General features: G+C 40.4%; 1 protein-coding gene across 1 annotated transcript in view; it reads right to left on the bottom strand.

The window, feature by feature from the left end:
* ADGRL3 (adhesion G protein-coupled receptor L3) overlaps nucleotides 1-19,788 on the bottom strand; it is a 436,049-nt gene that overhangs the window by 317,530 nt on the left and 98,731 nt on the right. Inside the window, exon 6 of the mRNA XM_088138611.1 lies at nucleotides 4,642-4,855. Within this exon, the coding sequence (XP_087994737.1) occupies nucleotides 4,642-4,855 (214 nt within the window). The remainder of the gene's footprint in view (nucleotides 1-4,641; nucleotides 4,856-19,788) is intronic.

Below are 19,788 nucleotides of genomic sequence, written 5' to 3'. Positions count from 1 at the left end.
CAAAAGAAGAAATGAATCTTTCCTCCCCTTGAAAAAAGAAAATACAGGAATGCCTATAATATGCATTGCTGCAGTTTATATGCATATATTCAAAAATACATGTAGTCCCTGGGTTAAGAACGCCCGGGTTACAGATGACCCATAGTTAAGAACAGAACCTGCCATAGCAAAATTCAAGTTAAATACTCAATAGTTTGAGTTCATTACGCAATACTACTTATACAGTATTATACAGTAATACTATTCCGGCTTATATACAAATTCAGCTTAAGGACAGGCCTTGGGAACTTGTTTGTAAACTGGCGACTATCTGTAGAATTATTGATTTATTTATCAAATGTATATGGTCACCCATCTCACACAAGGTGACTCTGGGCAGTGTACAATAAAACAAACAAATTTAACATAATTAAGAACAAGATAGCACGAGGGTTAAAATCAGAATCTAATACATGGTGCAGCCAATGTGTGGGCTCCCTGATGCCAGGGGATCCCCAGGCCAGATGAAAAAAAAAACACAATTTGAGAGCTTTCCAGAAGGCCATGAGGGATGGAGCTAACCTCATCTCAGGGGGGATGATATTGGTAGTGGGTGCTGTGGTAGAAAAGGCTCATTTTCCCATCAGATGGAACTCCTTAGCAGATGGGACCCCCAACGTGCCTCTCCTGCCAGCTCTGATGAGATGGGTAGATGTAGTTAGGGAGAAGTGGTCCATCACATATCTTGGCCCATGACATATAGGGTTTTAAAGGTCAAAACGAGCACCTGGAATTGCATCTGGAAGCAAACTGGTAACCTGTGCAGCTCATGGAGCAGAGGTATGTCCTAGAGGCGCATATTTATGCATTTTGCATCAGCTGAAGCTTCTGAATACTCTTCAAGGGTAGCCACATGTACAGTGTGTTACAGTAGTCCATTTGGGAGGTGACCAGGCCATAAGTAACTGTGAGTAGACCTCACGATCCACAAACGGGTGCAACTAGTGCACAACACAAAGTTGCACAAAGGCCCTCCTAGCCACGACTGCCACCTGTTCCTCAAGCAGGAGTCATGAGTCCAGAAGGACCTCCAGATTGTGAACTGGGTCTGTTTGGGGCAGCACCCCCCCCCCCCATCCAGCACCAAAGATGGTAAAGTCCCAGATCCGGAAGCCCTAAGACCCAAAGCCACTCAGTCTTGACAGGGTTCAGTTGAAGTCTGTTGTTCCCCATTCAGATACCCACAGCCTCCAGACACCGGGACAAGACATCCACAGCATTGCTTAGTTCATTAGGGGCAGAGATGTAAAATTGGGTGTAATCAGCATACTGATGATATCTCACCCCATGGCAGCAAATGATCTCACTTAGCAGTTTCATGTAGATGTTAAATAGGAGTGGAGAGATTATTGAACCCTGCAGGACTCCCCTGTTCCACTCCTGCCAGGAATCATCCAAAAGCACAACCAATGCTGTTTCTGTCCCATGTCCAGGCCTGAATCCTGACTGAAAGGGGTCCAGATAATCCACCTTCTCCACAACCTTCCCTAAAACAGGGAGGTTGAACACTGGATGGAAGGAACCAACACCTCCTTAAGAGATGAAGGAACAACCCCTCTCAAGGATGAATTCACTACCACTAGAAGCCACCCACATGTCACCCCCCACCCCCCAGGCAGCCTGAGCCAACCAGGAGGGGCATGAGTCTAATGAGCAAGTGGCTGAACTCACAGTCATAAAGATCCTGTCCACTTCCTCAGGCCCAACAGGTTCAACCATTCCCAGATAACAGGGTAATACTGGGTCCCGGGCATCTCCACAGGACCTTCACCAAGGCTGGTGTCTAACTGGGAATGAATTTGAGCAATTTTTTCTGATAGATGCTCTGAAAATTCCTCTGCATGGTCTTATAGGTGAATCTCCGGGTCCCCCCAACCCCGAAGGGCTCGGGTCACCTGGAACAAAGCTGCCGGGTAGCAATCTGTGGATGCAATAAGGTCGGAGAAGGATTGTTGTTTCGCTGCCCTTACTATCACAAGGTAGGCCTTAACAGCAACTCCTACCAGTGTTTGGTCAAGTTCATCCTTCACTGACCTCCAGTGGTGCTCTAGACACCTCTTTTCCTGTTTCATTTTCATTAGCTCCTTCATCAACCATGGAGAACAGTGGGATCCATGGGAAGAAGAGGTCACATGGGTGCAATCCAATCCAAGGCCACAGCCGCCTTCTTGTTCCAAGTGGTGACTAAGGCCTCAGTTGAACCATGCAACAGACCATCAGAAACAACCCCCAATTCCCTCTGGAACCCTCCCAGGTCCATCAGTTGCTGGGGGCAGACTGTTCTAGTAGATCCTACCTCCCTGCAACTCAATTTACACACCTGTATATAACATCTTAACATAGAAGGGAAAGCTATGAAGAAGGGACCTATATACTTGCCTGGGTAGCCTGCTAGCCACTCTTAATCGAAGTCCCTGCCCAGCTTCATCAGGGTCCTTTATCTTAAAATAGATTACAGCCCTTTCAAGCAGAAGACACTTTCAAATAAAGGAATGAGTCTTTTAAATGACAAGATGGATACTAGGAATATAGTATTTCCACATGTCAATTGTATTTCTTGCATATAAACAGCCCAGGTTTGCTTTACTGGAATTTATTTTCCTGTGAACTTCATATTTTCACTAAAGTCAAAACTCTCTCTCTCTCTCTCTCTCTCTCTCTCTCTCTGTGTGTATATATATATAAAAATAAAGATTAGAGAGAGAGAGACTGCAAGGTCAGATAGTGATTATTGTATGCCATCATTTCCATTAGAGGTTCAAATATATTATTATTTTGGGATGAAAGCATATCAGGCTAGCTGAAAATGCATTTAGTTTTATATTTGGTGGATATAAATGCTTACTGCCACTAATGTTAATGAGGATTAAAAATGAAATGATAAAAAATGTGGTTGGATATTTAGAGAGCTTTTCAACAAAAACAGACATTAAGTATTTCAGAAATAAATTGTGGATAATCTCTGGAAACATTGGATTCATATGCAAAATTCAGGAACATTTTGTGGAATGATGTTGCTTCTTTATGACAGTCGTATTCAGTCAGAGGCATGACTTATATTTATACAAAGAAAGGGCCAACTCAAAGCTTACATAAGTATATTTGTTCAAGCAGAGATTATAACACTGGACAAATATACATATAAAGGGAAGCAAAGTTAAATAGGTAGTGTTAGGTAGCAAGAACAGGATTATACACAGATCTTCAGCTGGTAGTGAAAGTGGGTATCACACTTTTCTGGTGATTGGCTTGTTTTTAGTTTGAAAGAAGAAACAAGACAAGAAGGGAGAATAGTGAGGGTGAAAAACTCAGAAAGGAATGATTAAATTTTGAAGTAAATCTTATGATTATGTGTGGCATGATGTCTAAATAACTGGGCTATGAAACAAGGAGTCCTAATTGAATTCCAGCTTCTGCCATGAACTCAGTAGGTTGGAGCTCTGTCACTCAGCTTCAGGTCCCTCATCTGCAATTTATTTAATTTAATTTATTTTATTTATCGTATTTATGTAGCCGCCCATCTCACACAAAGTGACTCTGGGCGGCGTACAACAATTAAAAAGAATAAATACATAAAAACCATTACAAATAAAAAACTGTAAAAACACCCAAAATAAGGGGATGAAATTAATAAGGGAGCCATTGTAAAATCTCTCTGGTCCCCTGGAACCCCCAGGCCTGATCACATAGCCGGGTCTTGAGAGACTTGCGGAATGTTAAGAGGGATGGAGCTAATCTCAGTTCCGGAGGGAGAAGATTCCACAAGGCAGGTGCCACAGCAGAGAAAGCCCACCTCCTGGGACCCTCCAAATGTAATTCTCTGGCAGATGGGAGCCGCAGCATACCTTCTCTGCCAGACCTGATGGGACGGGCAGATGTGATTGGGGAGAGGCAGTCCCACAGGTATGGAGGGGATAATACCAACATACCTTACATGGCTGGGGCAAGGACTGTAGAGAGAACATATGTGAAACATCTGTGACATCTAGAAGGCTGAAAAAGGTCTGGCCTAAAAGTGGGACTAAGTTCAAACAAGCAAAGAAGAAAAAAGAAAGGATGGAGCTGTGATGACCCCAGTCAAAAAAAATCCACTTCCAAATGCTTTCTAGTCATATCTGAAGTTGATGAACTGTAATACCCAATTCCATGACCAGATTCTAATCACTGGGAAATTTAGGACAATAGAAAATATGTGCTTTAGGGAAGGGAGCAGGATGGCAGGTCAACAGAAGAAAGACAAGAGACCAGATAAAAGGAAATGAGAAAATATAAAGGGGCATCTTTAAAATTTCAATAAACATTATAAAAAAGAAGAAGAAAATATAAAGGGGCCACAGATGAAAGACAGCTAAATGAAGGTCATAACAACTTGGGGTTCCTGTACAATAAACACTGAGTAGTGTTTTGGTTTAAATCATTTTCAAAGTTCTGAATGAAATTCTGTGATTTGTAACTCACTGTTTCATTCACTTTTACACTACATAGCTGCGTAGCATGAAAACAGATTGCAGATACTTAAACAGCCTCAAACAATGACAGACTTTCATAAATAGCAAGCAAGATTAAAGCAAAACCCGTCAGCCAAGAATGTCCAACCCCTACCTTTGAGTCATAATCTTATAAGCATCTGGCAGATAACAGCGGATATTCTCCATCTGAGCAGGATCTGAGTCACAGATTTTATCATCTGTCCTGCCATAGTTGGCACTTTCAATCATGATAACATCTGTTCCTGGGCAACGTAGTTCTATTGGGTAGCTTTCACAAGAGAGTTCCCTCCGGACCACTGCCATAGGAACGGGAGCACGACTAAAAGCTGTGGAAAGAAGAGAGATGCTTAGTAGAAACCACCACATCTAAAACAAAAATATTCCCCATAATCTACAGAAGTGTCAGAGGCAAATGATTTGCAAAAAGACATGGGTCATTCTATGTAGCCTTTCAAACATATCTTTGAGCATATGAAGAGTATGTTCCACTCACCCGTGAATAACTGGAGAAACTTACTTACACAGCAGGCAAGAATTTAGAAGCAAGTTGCTTCATGTTAGGCCTGTGCAGTGCTTCAGATTACAGAAGAGTGCAAATATAGCACCTGGAAAATGACCCTCTTCCAGTAGGCACTGCATTCATAATCTCATGCACTCCAAAGCACCTTTTCAGAACTGAATCCAAAGCATTGCACAGCTCTAACTCTTAAGATGGGTTTCCTTTATAAGAGCGGAGCCCACAACCCTTTATTTTCACAATACTGATAAAAAGACTCTCCTCAGTCCCCATCATTCCTCCCCCTTTTATAGCTACTGCTTATCATTACAGTGGAAAGAAGCTATTTTACATATTAATCTTTGTGTTCAGCACGTTCCTGTAGGGTATTGGTAACATAAGATTGAAGAAACCACTTCTGTTCCCAAATTTTGACTGTAGCAGCTTCCAGAAGTATGCTTGTAAGAAGCCCATCAATTGTAAACATCTTTGATTTTCAAAAACTAGTTCATTGGAAAGGAAAATTTGTACAAAATACATTTTGCCTTCCTTGTTGTCTTGCATCACAGGACCCCAACTTATGTGACAACTACAATTTTTGGGAAAGTGGCTTATTTTGCACCCAAAATAAAGACAATACAATCATGGTAGAAGCTCAGTTAATACAGAAGTCTGATGGATCAGGCCAAATGGTCACTAGCCCAGCATTCTGTTTCCCAAATAGTGGGTCAGATGCTTACAAAACCTCTGAGGTCATGAGAGCAACCAAACTCTCCCATCTGCATTTCTGAACAGCTCACATTGAAAAGTCTATCCATAATATAAGGTTATCATAACATTGATGTTGAGCACATACTTTCTTCTGCATCCAGGCTGAGCTTCAACCTTTTCTTACTAATATGAATGGGCTAGGAGAGTGAAATAAGATAAACCTCTAAATAAAATCAGGGACAATCTGAGACTATTCCCTCCAGAGCAGGTTCTAAGAAACGTGAAAATACTTGTTGAGGGGGGAGAGTTGTAAGGAAAGTGTTTATTTTCAGGATCAGTGATGCTTGAAACAGTCAATCTGTTGCAGAGAATTGATGTTGGACTTATGAGCATCATGGAAACAGAAGTCTTCATCAATTCTGACATTCTGACCCCAGTGACTCCTGCTTTATTATGATGATGGTCAATGATCCACATACAAACATACCAAAACATAGTAATTGGGAATACAATATTTGACAGCATGTTTTAAACACAGCAACACAGAATTTAGCCACAGTACTGATAATTGGAGTCTGAAAGTGGGAGTTTTACTTAATCAATACTCAATATTGTTGCAGAAGTAACAGTAGAAGTGTGGGAATTCCATGTCTCCCTGTCAGGGCTGGCTTTAGGCTAAGTCTGAGTAGGCACTGACTTAGGGTGCCGAAACTTAGGGAGAGGCAACACAACTCCTCCTTCCAAATCATTCCAAAAATGCAAATCTTCCCATTAGCAGGGGTAGTGACATCAGTCAATATGGTCTAGAGGCACGATATATTCTTGAGCTGGCACCGTTCCCTTAGAAACTGCATTATAGCAGTCCATGGGCAACTGCTTTGATCTCAACCACAAGGGCAAACTTGTCCGGGTAAAGTGGGGTTGGCATATCTATCCAGGAAGAGTGTTGATGGTAATGGGTTACAGCATGTCCAAAGAAATCCTTCCTCAGCCCAGGGAACGTGAAAGGTTTTAAATATTTGGCCGGCACCCAAGGTCCCCTTGAAGTCCAGGTTCTGCTGTTCTGAGGCATCTTAATGACCTCCACATCATCTATCGTTTGTGAGAGTACATGTCTGGCCTTTTCATAATCCAGGATAAGGAGCCCATAAACTGCTTACTCAGACCTTATAGCACCCCTCCAGGTAGGAGAATAGTCCTCCACTAATATGAAGGCTAATAGGCCAATGGAGAAAAGCTTTAACTAATCATTAATCATCAAACTCCAGGCCTTAAGCTCTATTATATGCATTCCCACCTCAGGTCTATGAGTGGCAAGGGGTACGCATCTTGGGGCAACAAGAATGGCTCTTAAAAATTTGGTTTGCACCACTCATTGCACAGATTCCCACACATGTTCTGAATAAAATCCGAGTTAGTGTTTGGCTTTAAAAAGTGTAAGGGTGACAGGAACTAATTCTCTACCCTTGGAGAAAAAGAATTGCCTGATAATGGCATTACATATTTTTCTTGGGATGAGTCTGTACATTATGATAAACTAAGACCAAATCAATCAATTTTTGTCCTTTGTCTCAAAATTGTACCCTTGGGTGTCAGGGTGTTCTAGGATTCTTTCAATTCATCAAGCAAGAAAAGTGAGTATGCTGCAAAAAAAGAAGAAAAGAAAAAAAAAACCCCGAAGCAGTCTATATTTCTAACAACACCACTTAGTTTCTTATAGCAGCAGAGGCATTCATAGAAATAAAATGGTGAGTGGCTGCAGCCTTGCTCAGAAGTGTGGCAGAAGTTTTTGGCGCAGAAACAAAACCAAACAAAATCAAGTCAATTCAGACCAATATGGAAGGGTTGAGGGCAAGTGGGGAGAAGGCTCAATAGTATATTTTTGGGTAAAAGTGCATTTTGTGATTAGCCAAGCCCAGTAGGACAGCTAATTTGTAACAATATCAAAATTCCAAAGGTGCAAATCAGAGCTACAAATCTGTATAACTACTCTCCATATCTTTGGACATTCTGGTGGGAGAACATACTAGGCAACCCCATATACATGTATATATGTATATATTCTGAAAAATACCCAAAGATGAGATGGCTAATAAACAAGCAGGCTAGAAAACCTCTCACATATATATTACATATGTTAGGAATGTGCCGCTTATAAAAGAAATTGTTTTGTGTTGTTTTCTGTTTTTGTATTGTTTCTTGTTTTTCAATGTTCTTAACAATTTGTAAGCTGCCCAGACTCACTGGGAGTCTGGAGGAATATTAATCAATCAATCAATCAATTTTCCTTTTACCCACAAGAATCGGAACAATCCAGCTAGAAAAATGTACAATCACTGAAACTTTTGAAGGCAATCTTAACCTTATCTGTACGATAGAGCCAGATGAACTACTACTAGAACAACTAAATGCCACAAATGCATTTTTCTCTACCATTTCTCATTCAGTGTGATGAAAGAGAATTTACTTTCAACATTTCTTTCAAAGAAAAGACTTCTAGTGAAATTCTGATGGCTGGAATGTGATGTTCTTGAAATTGCTTAATTACAAAGTAGCCAAGGGTTGTGTATGAATGTCTTGACTTTCACTGTATATAATCATCTCTCCAGTGGTCTACAGCCTCTGTTGCTTTCCATGCTTTAATGATGACCCAAAGAAGACATCAGTTGTTTATTTATTCATTTGCTAGAAAAAAATATGGCCGGCCATATTATATAAAATAACTTAGGTAGCTAACAAACAGATATACAAACAACAAAATAGACAAGATTAAAAAAAACTCTTACACATCACTAAATACCATAACCCCATCCTCTCAGAAACACAAATGTTAGGCTCACCTAGAGCCAGGTCTTAACAGCCTTCTGGAAGGCAAGGAAGGGAGGGACTCTCCATATCTTGGGGGCGGGGTATTCCATAAGGAATGCTCACTGCATTTTTTCCAATTGGGAGGGTAGATAGCCAGAAAGCTTCAACATGATTTGAAGACCAGTAAAATAAACCAAGAATGCCAGCAATAACCTACTGTTCCACCTTGAAGAATAAAGAAAGCAAGAAAAAAGAAAAAAGAAAAAAGAAAAAAGAAAAAAGAAAAAAGAAAAAAGAAAAAGAAAAAGAAAAAGAAAAAGAAAAAGAAAAAGAAAAAGAAAAAAGAGGGAAGGGAAGGGAAGGGAAGGGAAGGGAAGGGAAGGGAAGGGAAGGGAAGGGAAGGGAAGGGAAGGGAAGGGAAGGGAAATTAATTTCCCCTTTTGAACTTTGAAAATGAAATGGAAAAATAAAAGAACAGAAAATTTAAGACAGATTTACCAATACTACAATCAACCATGTGGCCTGTAAGTTATTTTTTCCCAGTTAAATTAGAACTGAAATGTTGGAAATGTTCAGCCTCTTTAAGTGACATTATTGACTTAGCATTCAGAGTATAACAATATATTTACAAGTTGGAAACACAGGGAAATTAATTCTGATTCTGTTTCATTTCCAAGGCTGATTCTATTTGGCAAAGCCTACCGTGTTCCATGATGAGCATGGCGGTTAGCTTCTGAAGCCGTGCCATGAGGTTTGGGAGAAACATTAGAGAATCCTGGGACAACCACATCCTCATGGAGCTGTGAACTGAGTGGCTTTCAAGTAGCCCTCTTCATCTTTCCCTTCCATACAATGTGATACACCTCATGCCCATCTTCATTCTCCTCCCTGTGTTTAAGAGCACCCTTACTGGTCGTTGGAAAAAAGTGGCAAAATGAAGCATTCTATCAAAATCAGTACCTTGGCTGGATTCCGGAGCTCTGTTTGTTAGCCAGCTGTTCTGGCAATCTGGATTATGCTTCAGGGCATCCAATGGCCATCTGTGTTTTGTGACAACTATTCAGGGGAGGGTATTTGAAATGGTAAGTTTTATCAATGTTTGTTCCAGTTTTACATCTTTGGCTTAAACATCAGCTGTTAGTAATTTCAGATGTATAAAATCAACACTTCCTTTATACGCTAAAGCAGATTCAAAATCAATGACACAACTATCTAACAAGGAAACACAAATTTAAAAACTGTTAATGTAAATTCATAAAGAAAACCAAACAGAAAAACCCTTCACTGCTTATTTGCTCCTTCTTGTGCTTTTGAAAGCAAACTTTGGATTGAACACATAGAACAGTTTATTGTTGATAATAATTATGCAGTTATGCAAGTTTTAATAACAGAACATAGTCACCAATGATGCTAAAATTATAATTGCTGGGATAATAATACAGGCAGTAGCTTAGATCCCAAAAACTACCCTAAGGTGGGTATGTGGTCTCGGTTCTGCCAAACAACAACAACAACAACAAAAATCTGGCTTTTAAACTTTGTACAGCAGAGTGTGCTACATCACATTCAATTTTGGAAACAAAATTTCATATAAAAATAAAACAAAATTTCATATAAAAAGATGTTTGACATACAATATGTTGTGTGATTGGAGTTGGAGAAATACATAAAGAACCTATCTTCTGGCAGTCCAGTTCTCTGGACCGAGACCACTGAAGATAAATTAGGCTCTTAAGATTCCATACTAAATGAACCCAAGTGTTATTATGATGTGTTGTGTCACTTGGGGGAGCTCTCCAACATTAATACATAACTGATGATAAGATCCGCCTAAGAGCTTTCCTGCCACCACTTCCTATTTATTCTTGGCTAGGCCATATCATCTTAGACACAGCAAATGGGATTGAGGTAAGATACCAGAGGAAGTTCTCAAGATTCAGCTATATTATTCTCCACAAACCAAGCTGGTTTGCCAATAGAAAGGCATTTTTATAGACCAAAATAAGGAATCATATACAGAAAACAGGAAAGTAGTCCTCACTTAATGACTGCCCTGTTTAGTGACAGTTCAAAGTTATGAGGGCGCTGAAAAAGTAATTTTATGACTGGTCCTTGCAGTTATGACCATCACAGCATCCCTGCAGTCATGTGATTGAGAGTCGGGTGCTTTGCACCCAGCGGGCATTTATGACTGTTGCAGTATCCCCACAGTCATGTGGTCACCATTTGCGTGCTTTACTACTGGCTTCCAACAAGGAGAGTCAATGGAGAAACCAGCAATGAAATTGCAAGTCATGGTCACATGATCTCTCATTTAATGACCACAATGATTCACTTAATGATTGCATGGAAAAGTGATTTTGTAAGTCCATCATGGTCATGTAATGTCTTGCTTAACAATTGTGTCACTTAGCATGGTGGTTAAGCAAAGGCTACCTGTAATTCACAATTATACTTCATAATATAAATCCAGATACTAATACTTGTCTAAGAGTGGAACAATACTGCTATAGAAAGATATAGATCTCATCTGTTTTGCTGTTTGTTGTGCAGGGCAGAGCTGTGTTTCTTCCTGCACTCTTGTATCTGGATTTTTAAAAATAAAAATAATTACACTTTTTAAAAAGGGGCAGAGTGGGATCGTACTTTAGAAAATGTACAGATAGCCAGGATGTTTGAACCCTTCCTCTCCCCCCCCCCCAACCTTTGGGAAACAGTGGCAGTTTTCATGCTCTTAGGTGTCCAGTCTTCAGCTTTGTAACACTACTGGAATACTATGTGCCACACAATTCACAAGCAGTTAGCTAGGGGGGGAAAAGCCAAGAACCTGAACCTTATTTATTTTCTGATTTTAAGAAGAGAAAAGGGAAAGGGAAAGGGAAAGGGAAAGGGAAAGGGAAAGGGAACGGGAAAGGGAAAGGGAAGGGAAGGGAAGGGAAGGGAAGGGAAGGGAAGGGAAGGGAAGGAAAGGAAAGGAAAGGAAAGGAAAGGAAAGGAAAGGAAAGGAAAGGAAAGGAAAGGAAAGGAAAGGAAAGGAAAGGAAAGGAAAGGAAAGGAAAGGAAAGGAAAGGAAAGGAAAGGAAAGGAAAGGAAAGGAGTGTAAGTATGACTTCATTTCCACTAGATTCATCCGACATAGGCTTACTGAGTTCCAAAATTGACTTCTCTCTCAGGCAAATCGATAGCTTCTAACTGGCAATTCCAAAAGAGTGTGCTTTCTTGTGCTGAAGTTTCTCTTCCCCAACAAAAAAAGCTTCCCAGGCCCCCCTCTATCAGCTTATTTTGTTACATTAATAATACAGTAATTTAAAAGAGTAAGTTGAAAGGTAATTTGGATCATATAACATAGCTGACGAGTACTAAACTTCTGATGTCGCTGCTCAACTTCAGATTGGATATTAGGGCTAACTGTTGTCTATATGTGTGTATATATATATGTATATATATGTGTGTGTAGGTTTGTGAGAGCCAGTGTGGTGTAGTGGTTAAGGTGCTGGACTAGGAACAGGGAATGGGGAGACCCAGGTTCTGGTCCTTCCCTAGCCACTTTCGGCCAGTCACCCTCTCTCGGCCCTCGGCTGCTAAGTCGATAAACATCTATCTACCAAGCCATATTGAATCAGTGTGGGAAATTACTGTCTATAATCTTTTATGAAGAGGCCTTCGTCCTGGAGTGGATTGATTCAGGATGATAATATTCAGGAGATAACAACAAGACCAACAACAACAATACACAACGCCCCAGATTTCATAATTGTTGTTAAGAAAAACAAAAAAATCTGGATCGTGGATGTTGCAATACTTGGAGACAGCAGAAGAGAAGAGAAAGAACTGGAGAACATCACAAGATACTGTATAAAGACCTGCAAAGAGAAGCAGATTCTGTCATCGGCGTGGACAAAATCCCCATCGGCCAAGTGCAAAAGGCAGCTTTACTGGGAACGGCTCATGTCCTGCGACGACACCTTGAACACCGCCAAGCAACAACGTCTGCCGGTCCCAGGTCCTTGGGGAGGAATCTTGTCAAAAGCCAGTGTTGAGCAAAAACATTACGTCGTCTTAACCAAATGAGAGAGCTTGTTCTACCAAGCAGTGTAAGATGAGATTTTGTAATTGCCATTGCTACTGAAAGTCTTCATGTCTTCAGTTAAACTCTGAGTTTAGAAAGCAATCTAACCAATTAGAAAAATGGTGAGCTACAGTGCTGGAACAGCTCAAGATACACCTTACTGTACCCTTGTCACAATAAATTATGTCTCACAGTGGCCAAATTGGCTCTTTACTTTTGTATTCTGAATAGCTCTGACCTGGATTATTGTTTCATGGTTTCACGTAGGCTTTCTCTGATGCTCAGGAGGCTGACCTAATGTAGTGCAGCCAGCAATGAGCTTGGCTTAGGCCTGTTCTACAAAAGCCCAACCCTCATCGGGTTCAACCTGGAACTAGCTATATAAAATACACCATAAATTATCTTTACCCAAAACACTCAGGAAGGTATGCTCTATTTCATATACAAATAATGATTCAAATTACACTGCCAGAAATCTCTCCAAGCCCACTTCTCTGCTGCTTTCTACCTATTCTTTTTAATAGTTGCCATCTTTCATTTCACTTGTTGCCAGGTTGTAAGGAAAAGAACTACAGGTAAAATATATTGTGGGGGGCCATCTTCTCTCCCCTTTTATTAAACATCTACATGAGGCTGCTGGGTAAGGTGATCTGATGGTTTCACAGTATGCTGATCACACCCAGCATTATATCTCCACCCTGGGGTGCCTGAGTGATGCCATCCATGGATGTCCTGCCCAGTGCCTGAAGGCTGTAGGGGCCTGGATGGGGCGCAACGGGCTTCGGCTCAAACCAAGCAAGACTGAATGACTTTGGGTGCTTGGGCCTTCCAGTGTCAAGGTTTTTCCACCTCTGGTCCTGGATGGGGTGGCACTGCCTCAGACAGACCCGGTGCGCAATCTGGGGGACCTCTTGGACTCACTGCTCCTGCTGGAAGAGCTGGTAGTAGCCATGGCTAAGAGGGCCTTTGCACACCTTCGGGTTGTGTGCCAGTTGTACCCATTCCTGGACGGGGAAGCTCTGCTCACTGTCATTCATGCCCTTGTGACCTCCCATCCGGACTACTGCAACACGCTCTACATGGAGCTGCCCTTGAAGAGCATTTGGAAGCTTCAGCTGGTGCAGAATGTAGCTGCACAGGTTGTAAATGGTTATTTGGCACACAGAAAACCACTGCTTTGTGGGCTGCACTGGTTGCCAGTGTGTTTCTGGGTGCAATTCAAGGTGCTGGTTGTCACTTTCCCAGCCAAACAGGATGATCAATGTAGCTAACTCACGCTATCATAAAATAATAAATTGAAACAAACCAATTAATACATAACTGAAAGTATATTTGAACTGCTCCATGGTCCCGGCAGAGATTCATACCAGTAGCCAGCCTAAAACAAAATCACCCAGTATTCCTCCACCCTCAGACCTATGATTTCATCCAGGAAGAATATGAAATCATGTGCCTTGCTGCAGATGTTGGGGCAGATCTAACTGGCTGATTAAAAATTGAGCAACCTCAGCACGGACAATCCAACAGCCTCCCAAATATTACTCCAGGGAATTCAGTCTGGAGGCACGTGAAGACTGGACAATACTTCAACATGATCCCAGTAAACCAAATAAAGCAGGAACCGGTTGAAATAAGCAGACCAGGAAAATATTTCTTACATATTGCTGCTATTCCACTTCCTTACCTTCCAGAGTATTCCACTTCTGTGTACCTCAGAGTAACCATTCCAGATGCATGAAGCTTTCCCCTTAGTCAGTTCTTGTGTAAACACGCCAGGCAAACATTTTAATCCAGAATCAAATCCTGGATGATAGGACCCCCAAGTGATCTACTATTAAAAAGCAACATCTTTAGCTAGAGGGTCTATCTTCTTTGTCATCGTGACTTCCTTAGTAGGACATTGAACAGCCTGCAGTGGTCAGATTAGCGTCCTGAACATACTTCCTCCTGACAGGAAGCATTTCAGTGGCTATTCCCAAATCACGTTCAGTTCACTGCCACATGGGTAAACACAACATAGCACAGTTCTCAATCACAGGACTGAATAAAAGCAGCGGCAAAGTTTATCCTCTCTGTGTACACATACCAGAAAACCAAGAAAGGAGACACGGTGAACATAAAAAGGAACCTTTGGCATCAAATGAGTCTTGGTAGAAAATGAGACTGACTGAAAATCCCAGGGTTCCCATGAAGATGTTTACATATGAATTGCTTTATTAACTCTTATTTTTATGAACATTGGGCAATAAAAATAACCCTTGCTACGATGTTTCCCTGAAAAAAAAATCCTTTATTAATGTTTACTTTATTTTTCTATATCATTTAACCTGTTCATATTGTATTTGGAAGATATATATGTATTTCATATATTGATCAACATTTTATGAAAGTATTAGATATATCTTACGGCATTGGTAAAAATATTAACAGATTCAGTCTTATGGAGAGCTTCAGCAGTCTTGTCTGGCAAAGAGAGCTGGGAGAACAGGAATTATTTTCCTGGTAATAAAATGTATTGCTACAAAGTACTTTTTCATCTTTTTCATCCTTGTAGATAAGCAGAAATTTCATTTTTCTTTAAAAAATGCTATTAAATAGGAAATATTTCATTTCAAAAATGTTGTCAGAAGCTCTCATGTAGTCTGATAATCAGAATTTTAAAAAATCTAGTGACACATTTTCTCATTCCTGTAGAAGATATTCTTATTACCTACACTGCGAAAAAAAACCCCGTTTTCTTAAGAAGCCGGTGAAATTGATTCGAGGTTTATGTCTACTGCTACAGAAGCAGAAGCTATTTCTTGCTTGCATGCTAAAGCTCAAAGAAATAAACAAAATGTGTTTGAATTCATAGTAGAGAAATGCAAATTTGATTTAATAGGCATAACAGACCCCCGGTGGGATGGTTTGCATAATTGGAATACAGCAATTTATTCAAACAGAACAAAAGGAATAGAAAGAGAAGAATTGTACTAATGCACACCTGCTTGGAGGTAGAGAAGGGCACAAAGGGTTAAATGTCATCATGTAAGGGATGACATCATTATGCAAATACTACCACAACCAGTTTGGTCTAGTGGTGAAGGCACCAGCCTAGAAAGCAGGAGATGGTGAGTTCTAGTCCTGCCTTAGGTATGAAAGCCGGCGGGGTGACTCTGGGCTGGTCACTCTCTCTCAGCCCAGTCCACCTCACAGGGTTGTTGTTGTGGGGAAAATAGGAGGAGGAAGGAGTATTAGGTATGTTCGCTGCCTTGAGTTATTTATAAAAAATAATAAAGTCGGGATAAAAAAAATCTAAAAAAAAACATATACTTATGTCAGACCCTGTGACACAAGTATGTAATTGCCGTGTTTGTATATGCCCCACACAGAGCATTAATTAGTGTGTATTCCTTTAGATATTATTTATCAGGAAACAGAAATATGTATAAAAAAATATATATCTTTAAAGCAAAAATTCTTGAAAGGAATACGAATGTTAAGAAAATTGTTTCACTCATTCTTTGTTCAATAATTATCCTGACTATAATCTTGAATTCAGGTCTGTTTTACCAGGAGCAAGTGTGCAGTGTTTCTATGGTGATAATTTTTAATATGCCTCTGAGCCTTCTGCCAATGAAAATATCTGTGATAATATGAATACTATTTAAAAAAAAAAAAGGAAGGAAGAAGGCAGAAAAAAGATGGAAACCAAAGTACATGTATGGTATAAGGGGCCAAGCTCAGGTACGTTCATTATGCACATCTGCGCCTTTCCCCCGTCTCATACAGGACAGGAGGGGGCATACACTTTTAGGAGTTACTAGACAGCCCGTGATCATTGTGGTCATTGCTTCAGAAAGATTTCCTTACCTAAACAGAGAAACAGAATGAACAATGAACAGAACAGGTGGGCAAAAGACAGTGGGAGCGGGAGCGACTTCCGACTTGCTGCAGGCTTCCCCACTGACTTTCTTTATCTGGGAAACTGGCAGGCAGAGAGCGCTGGAAATCCTCCCTCCCTCCCTCCCTTCTGAGATCTATTATTCAAATGCTACAGCTGTTTTGTCTTAAACAAGGAGTTAAAGGAGATATCCAGCAAATTATAGTTTTAAAGATTCTGCATCCTGCCCAAACCCCGTATCCATTTTTACCTTCTGAAATCCTGCCCCCTCCTCCAGAGCTATATTCCTAAACCAGCTAGAAGGTGTGCCTTTAAAGATGAATAGTTATTATTATGAATAGGAAAGTAAGATGTGATGGGCTGCGAGAATAACCTTGGGAGACAGGAGGAGGAAGAGCCGCAGTCTAGACAATGGCCAGACAAAAGGTATCTCAGCCCACATGTGTGTGTGTGAGTGTGTGTGTGTGTGTAAAGTGCTTCAGAAGGGACCCTCCCTAGTTCTCTGGGAAGGGAGGACAAGGGAGGGGAGAAGTATTTTCAGACTGGCAGGATTCTGTTACTGTAAACGTAGTGTTAGTATTCATGGTTATGGTTTCTTGTCTGGATTACCTCAAAGGGCTGGCATAAGGTCAGAAATAAGTCATTCTCTCTCATGCTTGGACCTCCTATTTAATCAAGGAAACATACCATTAAGCAAATATGGATTTTGACATTAGTTCCAGTAGAAGAGAATATCTGTAGCTCAGATTGAACTATGGAGTTCTTGGGGCTCTCTGAGCTTGGTTGTCGGCCCGCAGACGTTTCATTACCTAACCAGGTAACATCATCAGTGCCATTAGTACTAATGAGTATTAATGAGTATTAATTTTCTGTTACCATCAACAAATACGTATACATGCTTGTTTCCTATGGCAGTCCTTTTATTGTTTATGTATATGTACATAACATACATACATGTGCGTGTCTGTGCACATGGACTCGAAACTGCAAATTGAGAAAAACCTCATCCCAAGAGTTCAGACAGAAAACAGTAAAAATTGAAGGACAGCTTAAATCTGATCTGTCAATCAAATCTAAAACTGTCAATATTGATAGTGGCAGAGACCATCAGAGCTTGGAAGATCAAACTCTGAAAAACCAATCAGAAGCAGGAAAATTCTTCTATCAGATGATCTTGAAATAAAAAGAACAAGAACAAGAACAAGAACAAGAACAAGAACAAGAACAAGAACAAGAACAAGACAGGTGTGTCTAGTCTTTGTTCTGAATTTTTTTCTCATGGGAGGAAGGAACATTTCTCCTACAGCTGGATAAATGCCAGGTAAGAACCCCAAAATGCTGGATTGGAGATATAGTAATAAGTAAGTAAGTAGATCAAGCTGTCTAAGGCTATATGAGAAATTAGAATTTTGATTACGTATATTGAAAAATCATCTTAGTTGTACTGCCTCTTTATTTGCCTTTGTTATCCGGTATCCTATTTCCTTCTGTTCTTGTTCTCTATGTATAATCTTGTCTGGAAAGCCAGTCAGTTGAGACAAATCTCTTCAAGTTAGTTGTGCAATTTTCCTTTTTGACTTTCACGCACATTAATTGCCTAACCTTATTATCCATCATAAAAGGCTTGAATTTCTTTATTGAATCAGCCCGCTCATTCTGTTACTTTGACCCCCAGGAGGCACCTTGTGACTGGTTTCATCCTTATTGGGAGCACTCTTCATCCCCATTAAGCTAAGCACCTCAGAAAATCAGGGGACATTTGCTACTCAATTGCTTGAGAAGTAAACCAGTCCAGAGAGGGATCGGTTCTGGAATATAATGAATGGTGGCAGCAGAACAAACGGAGTGAGAGAGCATGCAATAAGATGATTGTGGGTGAAGGATCTACAGAATCTCCATGAGTGCCACCACTTCCTTGTGCATTTTTGTGCAAGCACTTGACCCTTATGCAAACAACCTTAAAAAAGTAATTTCAGAATTGATCCTAAAAGAACAGATGGTTTAAATTTTAAAGCACTCTTGATTGATAGAAACAGGTAGGTTTTAATGCAGGAAGACACGAAAAATACAGAAATGTACGTTAAAAGGAAAATTATACTCCTAGTGTTTTAGAAATATTTTTCTTCAGCATGATTACACCCAATATTTCAATGTACACAGAAATGATAAGACAAATGCTCATGCAAATGAAGACCACTTTTTGCCTCTTTTTAATCCAAAGTTGTGTGTGTGCGTGCGTGTGTGTGATGGCTAACATTATTAGGGCTGGTATGTTTTGAAAATCATTTAAAAGAGCTTCAAAACATGAAGGAGCGTGAGTCCATCGTCTTTTTAAAGCATCCTGGTCTGTTTTCATGGTTCTGCTCTAAGGACTTGCTTTAAAAGATGCAGCTGCCTTAATGAGTCAACTTGGGGAAAAAGCTTGAAAAAAGTCCTATTAAAAGAAATCATACTTTTTTTTCCCCTTTAACATTTCTAAGTAATTTTCTGGAAGTAGGAAAGCAAATCTATCAGTTCCTCACTTTTAGAGCTAACACAGTTTTCAGCGAAGTCAAGTACAATACAGGAATTAAAGTCAATGAAATAATGATTAATACACATTACCAAAAGCCCAAAGGCTATACATAGTGCACTCTATCCATGTTCAAATGATGGCCACTTGTCCATTCTAAAGTGATGGTTGAAAAGTACAGTTACTGACACAGGGAATAAACTAACATTTTTGCTTTAGGCCATGCAGCTTAGACATTCCTTTGCTCTAGAAGAAACCCTGCTGCAAGTCTGTGACTTGACTGAAATAACATGACCCCACTGAGTCAACCATTCCCCACAGCAGTGAACTGAGCCCTATCCACTGGTAGCATTTAATTACAGAGGAGCAAGTCAGTTGCACAGCAAGCATTTTTAAAGTCCTCCCAACCATCCTAACAGAGCCTGAACAGCTGTCAAATCTTGGCTTTTGGGGGGTGAGGGCAAATGAAGAAAGGGTACCAAAAAAAAAAAAAAAAAAGTCCAACAACTTGTGGCAACCTGATTGGGATTAGCAGAACTTTGGATGAAGCTGGATGGCAGCATGCCCACCCCCTTTCTGCCCCTTTTCCACCTGCATCCAGGGGATATGAAGTAAAAAATATAAAGTAAAGTAAAAAAGTGTGAAAACATGGCTATGCCAGACGGCCTGGGGGCCTGATGGGGGCTTGCATTGTTGGAATTGGCTGGTGGGATAATCGATATTGCTCCCCCCCCATCATCTTGAATTGTGTATACTCCTTTTATATAGAATTGTCATTAG

The sequence above is a fragment of the Python bivittatus genome, unplaced genomic scaffold, assembly GCF_059951505.1.
Source record: "Python bivittatus isolate LINGU-HERP-01145 unplaced genomic scaffold, Pbiv_v1 ctg000270_np1212, whole genome shotgun sequence".
Classification (NCBI taxonomy): Eukaryota; Metazoa; Chordata; class Lepidosauria; order Squamata; family Pythonidae; genus Python; species Python bivittatus.
Note: the sequence above shows the minus strand (reverse complement) of the source record. Positions and strands in the feature narration are given on the sequence as shown.